General features: G+C 49.0%; 1 protein-coding gene across 6 annotated transcripts in view; it reads left to right on the top strand.

The window, feature by feature from the left end:
* ATP2B4 (ATPase plasma membrane Ca2+ transporting 4) overlaps positions 1 to 12,290 on the top strand; it is a 160,742-nt gene that overhangs the window by 77,247 nt on the left and 71,205 nt on the right. For all 6 annotated transcript variants that reach the window (XM_069944401.1, XM_069944398.1, XM_069944396.1 and 3 more), the window contains exons 3-6: positions 4,522 to 4,719; positions 10,917 to 11,174; positions 11,273 to 11,398; positions 11,478 to 11,603. In XM_069944401.1, coding sequence (XP_069800502.1) covers positions 4,522 to 4,719; positions 10,917 to 11,174; positions 11,273 to 11,398; positions 11,478 to 11,603 — 708 coding nt within the window. The remainder of the gene's footprint in view (positions 1 to 4,521; positions 4,720 to 10,916; positions 11,175 to 11,272; positions 11,399 to 11,477; positions 11,604 to 12,290) is intronic.

The following is a 12,290-nucleotide window of genomic DNA, read 5'->3' as shown; positions in this document are numbered from 1 at the left end:
ATTATATCTCCTACAGCGCAGTATATATCTCCTATTGTCTGGCTTCCTGTATGTATTGTGTCACCTATATATGACTGATGATATATCTCCTACAGCGCAGTATATATCTCCCCTATTGTCTGGCTTCCTGTATGTATTGTGTCACCTATATATGCCTGATGATATATCTCCTACAGCGCAGTATATATCTCCTATTGTCTGGCTTCCTGTATGTATTGTGTCACCTATATATGACTGATTTTATATCTCCTACAGTGCAGTATATATCTCCCCTATTGTCTGGCTTCCTGTATGTATTGTGTCACCTATATATGACTGATATTACAGCTCCTACAGCGCAGTATATATCCCCTATTGTCTGGCTTCCTGTTTTTATTGTCACCTATATATGACTGATATTATATCTCCTACAGTGCAGTATATATCTCCTATTGTCTGGCTTCCTGTATGTATTGTGTCACCTATATATGACTGATATTATATCTCCTACAGCGCAGTATATATCTCCTATTGTCTGGCTTCCTGTATGTATTGTGTCACCTATATATGACTGATGATTTATCTCCTACAGCGCAGTATATATCCCCTATTGTCTGGCTTCCTGTATGTATTGTGTCACCTATATATGACTGATGATATATCTCCTACAGCGCAGTATATATCTCCCCTATTGTCTGGCTTCCTGTATGTATTGTGTCACCTATATATTACTGATATTATAGCTCCTACAGCGCAGTATATATCTCCTATTGTCTGGCTTCCTGTATGTATTGTGTCACCTATATATGACTGATATTATATCTCCTACAGCGCAGTATATATCTCCTATTGTCTGGCTTCCTGTATGTATTGTCACCTATATATGACTGATATTATATCTCTTACAGCGCAGTATATATCTCCTATTGTCTGGCTTCCTGTATGTATTGTCACCTATATATGACTGATATTATATCTCCTACAGCGCAGTATATATCTCCTATTGTCTGGCTTCCTGTATGTATTGTGTCACCTATATATGACTGATATTATATCTCCTACAGCGCAGTATATATCTCCTATTGTCTGGCTTCCTGTATGTATTGTGTCACCTATATATGACTGATGATATATCTCCTACAGCGCAGTATATATCTCCCCTATTGTCTGGCTTCCTGTATGTATTGTGTCACCTATATATGACTGATATTACAGCTCCTACAGCGCAGTATATATCTCCTATTGTCTGGCTTCCTGTATGTATTGTGTCTCCTATATATGACTGATTTTATATCTCCTACAGCGCAGTATATATCTCCTATTGTCTGGCTTCCTGTATGTATTGTGTCACCTATATATGACTGATATTATATCTCCTACAGCGCAGTATATATCTCCTATTGTCTGGCTTCCTGTATGTATTGTGTCTCCTATATATGACTGATATTACAGCTCCTACAGCGCAGTATATATCTCCCCTATTGTCTGGCTTCCTGTATGTATTGTGTCACCTATATATGACTGATATTATATCTCCTACAGCGCAGTATATATCTCCCCTATTGTCTGGCTTCCTGTATGTATTGTGTCACCTATATATGACTGATATTATATCTCCTACAGCGCAGTATATATCCCCTATTATCTGGCTTCCTGTATGTATTGTGTCACCTATATATGACTGATATTATATCTCCTACAGTGCAGTATATATCTCCCCTATTGTCTGGCTTCCTGTATGTATTGTCACCTATATATGACTGATATTATATCTCCTACAGCGCAGTATATATCTCCTATTGTCTGGCTTCCTGTATGTATTATCACCTATATATGACTGATATTATATCTCCTACAGCGCAGTATATATCCCCTATTGTCTGGCTTCCTGTATGTATTGTCACCTATATATGACTGATATTATATCTCCTACAGCGCAGTATATATCTCCTATTGTCTGGCTTCCTGTATGTATTGTGTCACCTATATATGACTGATATTATATCTCCTACAGCGCAGTATATATCTCCCCTATTGTCTGGCTTCCTGTATGTATTGTCACCTATATATGACTGATATTATAGCTCCTACAGTGCAGTATATATCCCCTATTGTCTGGCTTCCTGTATGTATTGTGTCACCTATATATGACTGATATTATATCTCCTACAGCGCAGTATATATCTCCTATTGTCTGGCTTCCTGTATGTATTGTGTCACCTATATATGACTGATATTATATCTCCTACAGCGCAGTATATATCTCCTATTGTCTGGCTTCCTGTATGTATTGTGTCCCCTATATATGACTGATATTATAGCTCCTACAGCGCAGTATATATCTCCTATTGTCTGGCTTCCTGTATGTATTGTGTCACCTATATATGACTGATATTATATCTCCTACAGCGCAGTATATATCTCCTATTGTCTGGCTTCCTGTATGTATTGTGTCACCTATATATGACTGATATTATAGCTCCTACAGTGCAGTATATATCTCCTATTGTCTGGCTTCCTGTATGTATTGTGTCACCTATATATGACTGATATTATAGCTCCTACAGTGCAGTATATATCTCCTATTGTCTGGCTTCCTGTATGTATTGTCACCTATATATGACTGATATTATATCTCCTACAGCGCAGTATATATCTCCTATTGTCTGGCTTCCTGTATGTATTGTGTCACCTATATATGACTGATATTATATCTCCTACAGCGCAGTATATATCTCCCCTATTGTCTGGCTTCCTGTATGTATTGTCACCTATATATGACTGATGTTATATCTCCTACAGCGCAGTATATATCTCCCCTATTGTCTGGCTTCCTGTATGTATTGTCACCTATATATGACTGATATTATATCTCCTACAGCGCAGTATATATCCCCTATTGTCTGGCTTCCTGTATGTATTGTGTCACCTATATATGACTGATATTATATCTCCTACAGCGCAGTATATATCTCCTATTGTCTGGCTTCCTGTATGTATTGTGTCACCTATATATGACTGATGTTATATCTCCTACAGCGCAGTATATATCTCCCCTATTGTCTGGCTTCCTGTATGTATTGTCACCTATATATGACTGATGTTATATCTCCTACAGCGCAGTATATATCTCCTATTGTCTGGCTTCCTGTATGTATTGTCACCTATATATGACTGATATTATAGCTCCTACAGCGCAGTATATATCTCCTATTGTCTGGCTTCCTGTATGTATTGTGTCACCTATATATGACTGATATTATATCTCTTACAGCGCAGTATATATCTCCTATTGTCTGGCTTCCTGTATGTATTGTGTCACCTATATATGACTGATATTATATCTCCTACAGCGCAGTATATATCTCCTATTGTCTGGCTTCCTGTATGTATTGTGTCTCCTATATATGACTGATATTATATCTCCTACAGCGCAGTATATATCTCCCCTATTGTCTGGCTTCCTGTATGTATTGTGTCACCTATATATGACTGATATTATAGCTCCTACAGCGCAGTATATATCTCCCCTATTGTCTGGCTTCCTGTATGTATTGTGTCACCTATATATGACTGATATTATATCTCCTACAGTGCAGTATATATCTCCTATTGTCTGGCTTCCTGTATGTATTATCACCTATATATGACTGATATTATATCTCCTACAGCGCAGTATATATCTCCTATTGTCTGGCTTCCTGTATGTATTGTGTCACCTATATATGACTGATGATATATCTCCTACAGCGCAGTATATATCTCCCCTATTGTCTGGCTTCCTGTATGTATTGTGTCACCTATATATGACTGATATTACAGCTCCTACAGCGCAGTATATATCTCCTATTGTCTGGCTTCCTGTATGTATTGTGTCACCTATATATGACTGATATTATAGCTCCTACAGCGCAGTATATATCTCCTATTGTCTGGCTTCCTGTATGTATTGTGTCACCTATATATGACTGATATTATATCTCCTACAGCGCAGTATATATCTCCCCTATTGTCTGGCTTCCTGTATGTATTGTGTCACCTATATATGACTGATATTATATCTCCTACAGCGCAGTATATATCCCCTATTGTCTGGCTTCCTGTATGTATTGTGTCACCTATATATGACTGATATTATAGCTCCTACAGTGCAGTATATATCTCCTATTGTCTGGCTTCCTGTATGTATTGTGTCACCTATATATGACTGATATTACAGCTCCTACAGCGCAGTATATATCTCCTATTGTCTGGCTTCCTGTATGTATTGTGTCACCTATATATGACTGATATTATATCTCCTACAGCGCAGTATATATCTCCTATTGTCTGGCTTCCTGTATGTATTGTGTCACCTATATATGACTGATATTATATCTCCTACAGCGCAGTATATATCCCCTATTGTCTGGCTTCCTGTATGTATTGTGTCACCTATATATGACTGATATTATAGCTCCTACAGTGCAGTATATATCCCCTATTGTCTGGCTTCCTGTATGTATTGTCACCTATATATGACTGATATTATAACTCTTTCAGGTTTGTCAGGAAATCTCGCAGACTTAGAGAAAAGAAGACAAACATTCGGGAAGAACTTCATCCCCCCAAAGAAAGCCAAAACCTTCTTGCAGCTTGTATGGGAGGCATTGCAAGACGTGACCTTAATCATCCTGGAAATCGCAGCCATAATATCCCTTGGCCTCTCCTTCTACCATCCTCCTGGCGGGGATAATGAAGGTAAGCATCCCCTTCTACAACAAGCCTCCTTATAAATATAAAAGCAGCAGAGCAGCGCTCCTACAATAGGAGCAACTCAGCAGGGGGGGAAAGAGTCCCGCACATCAGCTACAGAGACGTTCTTTCCACCTCGGCCCCGGTCAGTATATGGAGAGCATGGGAGGTCCGTTCCCAGGTGTTAATTCATCAAACACCGTCCAGTGCGTGAGAGAAATATCAGAACAACAAGACTCAGAATGACCAAGTGGCCAGAGAGCAAACATATATAGATGATAAAGCCCGGTCCAGGGCAAGGCCTTTCAGTGGTAAGGAGGCCACTTTTTTTAAGCTAAACAGTCACTTAATGTAAGCACACATAGATATACAAAAAATAAAGGCGTACTCCACTTAAACATAAGTTTTAGTATGTTGCTGCCCATGGTGAGACTAACAATTACTTCCATACTTGTTATTATCTACTCAGTCTCCTTCCCCCAGTTCTTAGCTGCTGCTTTCTGCTGAAGACACAAAAATCTGTGTGTGAGCTTTTCTCTCTGTCTCCCCCTCCTCCCTTCTCCCTTCTGAGACAGCTGATGTAAACAAGTCCCTTGCTGGCTTTATCTGCAACATTGTAGCTTCTTTGTAATCCTGAGAGAGTTAATCACAGTGAGTTCATTAGCAACTTAAGTTTAGAACAACCCTCCCAGCATTACCAAGAAGCTACAGTGTTACAGATACAGCCTAACAGGGACTTGTTTACATCAGCCGTCTTAGAGGGGAGGAAAAAGGAGGGGGACACAAATTTTGTATCTTCAACAGAAAGCAGCAGCTGAGAACTAGGGGAAGGAGATTGAATAGATAATAACAATTATGGAAGGAATTGTTAGTCTCGCCATGGGCAGCAACACATCAGGAGTTATGTCTGAGTGGAATTGGTAGTGTATTGTCTGTGTCAGCCCTGAGCAACCTACACAGCCATGTCGCCGGCCTCTGACCTCTGGTCGCCGGCCTCTGACCTCTGGCATGGCTGTGTAGATACAGATACATGGTAATAGACATGATTGCCATGGAGTCAATTGGAATCCTGGACCTTACCACAGGAACTCCGATCACATGAGTATACCCACTCGGCCATCAGAGCCCGTTACATGCCGCTGGCATTATTTGACAGCGGCATTTAACAGGTTAAACTCCCCAGAGGTGACAGCTGATCTCCTGCGATGCCACCGTAGGAGTGCGTCAAGCCTTCCGATTACTATGGGCTGCTGAAGCCTAAAGTAAATGATTGCCAAACCGGGATCAGATCGTTGCTAAGGCCTGGTCCAGCAAGAAGGACTAATCACCCCTCTGCGTTTGGGGGCGATCACACCACAAGACCACCAGGTGATGGGTTTTAGCAGCATTTAAATGGGACCTGTGATGAAAATAAACATCAGGGGTCATTAAAGGGTTGACGTTCCTCTTAAAGGGGCGCTGTGGCATGCACACTTAAAGGGGCGCTCTGTCATTCACAGTTAAAGGGGCGTTCTGTCATTCACAGTTAAAGGGGCGCTCTGTCATTCACAGTTAAAGGGGCGTTCTGTCATTCACAGTTAAAGGGGCGCTGTGGCATTCACAGTTAAAGGGGCGCTGTGACATTTACAGTTAAAGGGGCACTCTGGCATTCACAGGTAAAAGGGCGCTCTGGTATTCGCAGTTAAAGGGGCGCTCTGGCATTCACAGTTAAAGGGGCGCTCTGGCATTCGCAGGTAAAGGGGCGCTCTGGCATTCGCAGGTAAAGGGGCGCTCTGGCATTCGCAGGTAAAGGGGCGCTCTGGCATTCACAGGTAAAGGGGCGCTCTGGCATTCGCAGGTAAAGGGGCGCTCTGGCATTCACAGGTAAAGGGGCGCTCTGGCATTCGCAGGTAAAGGGGCGCTCTGGCATTCGCAGGTAAAGGGGCGCTCTGGCATTCACAGGTAAAGGGGCGCTGTATTTTCTCCTGCACATTTTGTATGCTTATTATGCTTATATCTGTGTAGCGCCAGCTGTATCTCTGCACCCCACTTCTCTGCTCCGGAAGGCTTAGCCATGGTCTCGGTTCGGCCCCATTTTATATTCTAGTCTTAACAAACAAACAAACCCTCCCAGTGAATATTTCTTTGTCCTCCCTGCGGCTTCTTTTCTATCCATTGGAATGGCGGCCTCTCGGCTGATCACTTTGGCTCCATCCCTGTCCCATCTGTGCTCTCAGCATTACTTCTCTTTCTTACAATTACGCAGTCAGAACCTGAGAATCTGGGGAAGGTGGAGGTCTCCTGCTCGGGCAGGGTAGCCGCACTACACCACCCAGATAGGACACTACCCATTCCTATTCCACATAGTTTCTTTAAAGCAAAGAGACCATTGCTCTGTAAATTTATTTGGCCTAACTAAACCTAGACTAGGAAGCATAAGCCAGCTGGTGGACTTAATCTTGCGGACCCTCTTCGATACTATAGGACTACATTGATCTCGCTTCTCTCCTCATGGTGGCATAGCCGCCTGGACATACCGCGGGTATTTACTAAATATAGTTCTGCACATAATATGGACATGCTTTATCGTCCCATGTGGAAGGTTGTTTTACCAACCCACGTTACTCCATTTTCTAAGGCAAGACTGGGGTGTTGGGAAGAGTAGCTGTAAGCAGCCTCCATGCTTCTCTCCTCCGTCCCTTCATCCCTCAGCTGCTGCTCCTCTCCGGGACGCCCCCCAGCAGCATGGGAGGGCTGGAGTTACAGGGACGCCCCAGCAGCATGGGAGGGCTGGAGTTACAGGGACGCCCCAGCAGCATGGGAGGGCTGGAGTTACAGGGACGCCCCCCAGCAGCATGGGAGGGCTGGAGTTACAGGGACGCCCCAGCAGCATGGGAGGGCTGGAGTTACAGGGACGCCCCAGCAGCATGGGAGGGCTGGAGTTACAGGGACGCCCCCCAGCAGCATGGGAGGGCTGGAGTTACAGGGACGCCCCCCAGCAGCATGGAAGGGCTGGAGTTACAGGGACGCCCCAGCAGCATGGGAGGGCTGGAGTTACAGGGACGCTCCCCGGCAGCATGGGAGGGCTGGAGTTACAGGGACGCCCCAGCAGCATGGGAGGGCTGGAGTTACAGGGACGCCCCAGCAGCATGGGAGGGCTGGAGTTACAGGGACGCCCCAGCAGCATGGAAGGGCTGGAGTTACAGGGACGCCCCAGCAGCATGGGAGGGCTGGAGTTACAGGGACGTCCCCCCAGCAGCATGGGAGGGCTGGAGTTACAGGGACGTCCCCCCAGCAGCATGGGAGGGCTGGAGTTACAGGGACGGCCCCTGGCAGCATGGGAGGGCTGGAGTTACAGGGACGCCCCCCGGCAGCATGAAATGGCTGGAGTTACAGGGACGCCCCAGCAGCATGGGAGGGCTGGAGTTACAGGGACGCCCCCCGGCAGCATGGGAGGGCTGGAGTTACAGGGACGCCCCGGCAGCATGGGAGGGCTGGAGTTACAGGGACGCCACCCGGCAGCATGGGAGGGGGGGGCTGGAGTTACAGGGACGCCCCGGCAGCATGGGAGGGCTGGAGTTACAGGGACGTCGCCCCAGCAGCATGGGAGGGCTGGAGTTACAGGGACGTCCCCCCAGCAGCATGGGAGGGCTGGAGTTACAGGGACGTCCCCCCAGCAGCATGGGAGGGCTGGAGTTACAGGGACGTCCCCCCAGCAGCATGGGAGGGCTGGAGTTACAGGGACGGCCCCTGGCAGCATGGGAGGGCTGGAGTTACAGGGACGCCACCCGGCAGCATGGGAGGGCTGGAGTTACAGGGACGCCCCAGCAGCATGGGAGGGCTGGAGTTACAGGGACTCCTCAGCAGCATGGGAGGGCTGGAGTTACAGGGACTCCCCAGCAGCATGGGAGGGCTGGAGTTACAGGGACGGCCCCTGGCAGCATGGGAGGGCTGGAGTTACAGGGACGCCCCCCGGCAGCATGAAATGGCTGGAGTTACAGGGACGCCACCCGGCAGCATGGGAGGGCTGGAGTTACAGGGACGCCCCGGCAGCATGGGAGGGCTGGAGTTACAGGGACGCCCCAGCAGCATGGGAGGGCTGGAGTTACAGGGACGCCCCAGCAGCATGGGAGGGCTGGAGTTACAGGGACGCCCCCCCCCCCCCCCCCCCCCCCGGCAGCATGGAAGGGCTGGAGTTACAGGGACGCCCCAGCAGCATGGGAGGGCTGGAGTTACAGGGACGCCCCCCCCCCCCGGCAGCATGGGAGGGCTGGAGTTACAGAGACGCCCCCCAGCAGCATGAAAGGGCTGGAGTTACAGGGACGCTCCCCGGCAGCATGGGAGGGCTGGAGTTACAGGGACGCCCCAGCAGCATGGGAGGGCTGGAGTTACAGGGACGCCCCAGCAGCATGGGAGGGCTGGAGTTACAGGGACGCCCCAGCAGCATGGGAGGGCTGGAGTTACAGGGACGTCCCAGCAGCATGGGAGGGCTGGAGTTACAGGGACGCCCCAGCAGCATGGGAGGGCTGGAGTTACAGGGACGTCCCAGCAGCATGGGAGGGCTGGAGTTACAGGGACGCCCCCCAGCAGCATGGGAGAGCTGGAGTTACAGGGACGCCCCAGCAGCATGGGAGGGCTGGAGTTACAGGGACGCCCCAGCAGCATGGGAGGGCTGGAGTTACAGGGACGCCCCAGCAGCATGGGAGGGCTGGAGTTACAGGGACGCCCCAGCAGCATGGGAGGGCTGGAGTTACAGGGACGCCCCAGCAGCATGGGAGGGCTGGAGTTACAGGGACGCTCCCCGGCAGCATGGGAGGGCTGGAGTTACAGGGACGCCCCAGCAGCATGGAAGGGCTGGAGTTACAGGGACGTCCCCCCAGCAGCATGAAAGGGCTGAAGTTACAGAGACGCTCCCCGGCAGCATGGGAGGGCTGGAGTTACAGGGACGCCCCCCGGCAGCATGGGAGGGCTGGAGTTACAGAGACGCTCCCCGGCAGCATGGGAGGGCTGGAGTTACAGAGACGCTCCCCGGCAGCATGGGAGGGCTGGAGTTACAGGGACGCCCCAGCAGCATGGGAGGGCTGGAGTTACAGAGACGCTCCCCGGCAGCATGGGAGGGCTGGAGTTACAGAGACGCTCCCCGGCAGCATGGGAGGGCTGGAGTTACAGGGACGCTCCCCGGCAGCATGGGAGGGCTGGAGTTACAGGGACGCTCCCCGGCAGCATGGGAGGGCTGGAGTTACAGGGACGCCCCAGCAGCATGGGAGGGCTGGAGTTACAGGGACGCCCCCCAGCAGCATGGGAGGGCTGGAGTTACAGGGACGCCCCAGCAGCATGGGAGGGCTGGAGTTACAGGGACGCTCCCCGGCAGCATGGGAGGGCTGGAGTTACAGGGACGCCCCCCAGCAGCATGGAAGGGCTGGAGTTACAGGGACGCCCCAGCAGCATGGAAGGGCTGGAGTTACAGGGACGTCCCCCCAGCAGCATGAAAGGGCTGAAGTTACAGAGACGCTCCCCGGCAGCATGGGAGGGCTGGAGTTACAGGGACGCTCCCCGGCAGCATGGGAGGGCTGGAGTTACAGGGACGCCCCCCGGCAGCATGGGAGGGCTGGAGTTACAGAGACGTCCCCCCAGCAGCATGGGAGGGCTGGAGTTACAGAGACGCTCCCCGGCAGCATGGGAGGGCTGGAGTTACAGAGACGCTCCCCGGCAGCATGGGAGGGCTGGAGTTACAGGGACGCTCCCCGGCAGCATGGGAGGGCTGGAGTTACAGGGACGCCCCAGCAGCATGGGAGGGCTGGAGTTACAGGGATGCTCCCCGGCAGCATGGGAGGGCTGGAGTTACAGGGACGCTCCCCGGCAGCATGGGAGGGCTGGAGTTACAGGGATGCTCCCCGGCAGCATGGGAGGGCTGGAGTTACAGGGACGCTCCCCGGCAGCATGGGAGGCCTGGAGTTACAGGGATGCCCCCCGGCAGCATGGGAGGGCTGGAGTTACAGGGACGCTCCCCAGCAGCATGGGAGGGCTGGAGTTACAGGGACGCCCCAGCAGCATGGGAGGGCTGGAGTTACATCGGTCTTATCCACCATGTTGATGAGTTCCCTAATGGCGGGGAACAAGTTACAGAAACTACATGCACAGGTTGAAGTTTAATTTTCTGTTTATTGATTTTCCTGTTATTTCTCCTACAAGGATCCTGTCACGTGTCTCTGTTCTGTCCACAGCATGTGGGGAGGTGGCAGGAGGAGTGGAGGATGAAGGAGAATCACAAGCTGGGTGGATCGAGGGAGCAGCCATCTTGTTCTCAGTCATCATTGTAGTTTTGGTAACGGCCTTTAATGACTGGAGCAAAGAGAAGCAGTTCCGTGGCCTTCAGAGCCGAATTGAACAGGAGCAGAAGTTCACGGTTATCAGAAAAGGACAAGTCATCCAGATTCCTGTGGCGGAGCTGGTCGTCGGGGATATTGCACAAATAAAATATGGTAAAAACATAGAAATTGGGTATTTATTGTTGTGTTTCTTCCGTCATAGTGCGTTAGTGAGCAGCATGGTCACAGTCTCTGTGTTACTTTACCACCAGGGGATCTCCTTCCTGCGGATGGTATCCTGATCCAGGGGAATGACCTGAAAATTGATGAAAGTTCCCTCACAGGAGAAAGTGATCAGGTGAAGAAATCTCTGGAGAAGGATCCCATGCTGCTGTCTGGTAAGGAGTAGTATAGAAGCAGGAGCACGGTGCTGACGGACGGATGGCCGTTCTCATACCGCCGCTTGTCTCCCTCTAGGCACTCACGTGATGGAAGGCTCCGGGCGGATGGTGGTCTCCGCCGTAGGCATCAATTCGCAGACCGGCATCATTTTTACACTTTTGGGAGCAAATGAAGGAGAGGAAGAGAAAAAATCAAAGAAAGGTAATTGTCAGCAAGTTGGGTAAGATGGTGGCCAGGGCTTTTGTCTTTCTTATAATGTCGGCCGTTAATGATCACTATTTATGGCCGTCACTATAAAAGACGGTCTGTTAGTAGATTCTATGTCCCAGGAGTGACTTTGGAGTCAGCGAGTCCTTCTTTCACCTAGATTGGTGGGACTTGCGTTTGTTCTTTGTTTGTCGGCAGCTTCTTATCTTCTTTTTTCTGTGTTTTGTTCATTCCTTAGGGTTTGTTGTGTAATATTCTCTCTTTCTGTCAAGGTTTCCCACTTTTTGTTTGGTTTTCTTTTTTTCTGTTTGCTTTCTATGCTTTGTGTGGCTTTTCTTTGGCTTGTATATTTAGGGTTCATTGATCCTGAATGGTTTTGGATCCCCTGTATGTGATACGTGATTTCCCATGCGCGAGTGTTTTTCTCCTCCATGGATTTGTTTGGCACCATGTCTCTCCCCCACTCGTAGCCTGTTACCTCTATCTCTTGCACGTGTAGCTGTCTGTCTCCTTCGCCAGCATCTTAGTAACATTTTTCCTTGCGATAACACATCTTATCTTTTTTTTTTTTTTCCTTTTGTCTTTTTGTCCCATCCTCTTCCTTTTCTTTCTTGAACATGTAAGAGCTTGATGTTGTCTGTTGTGCACAGTATTGTCCGAGCGCTCTCCGTCACCCCTTCA

This window comes from Dendropsophus ebraccatus, chromosome 11 (genome assembly GCF_027789765.1).
Source record: "Dendropsophus ebraccatus isolate aDenEbr1 chromosome 11, aDenEbr1.pat, whole genome shotgun sequence".
Classification (NCBI taxonomy): domain Eukaryota; kingdom Metazoa; phylum Chordata; class Amphibia; order Anura; family Hylidae; genus Dendropsophus; species Dendropsophus ebraccatus.
Note: the sequence above shows the minus strand (reverse complement) of the source record. Positions and strands in the feature narration are given on the sequence as shown.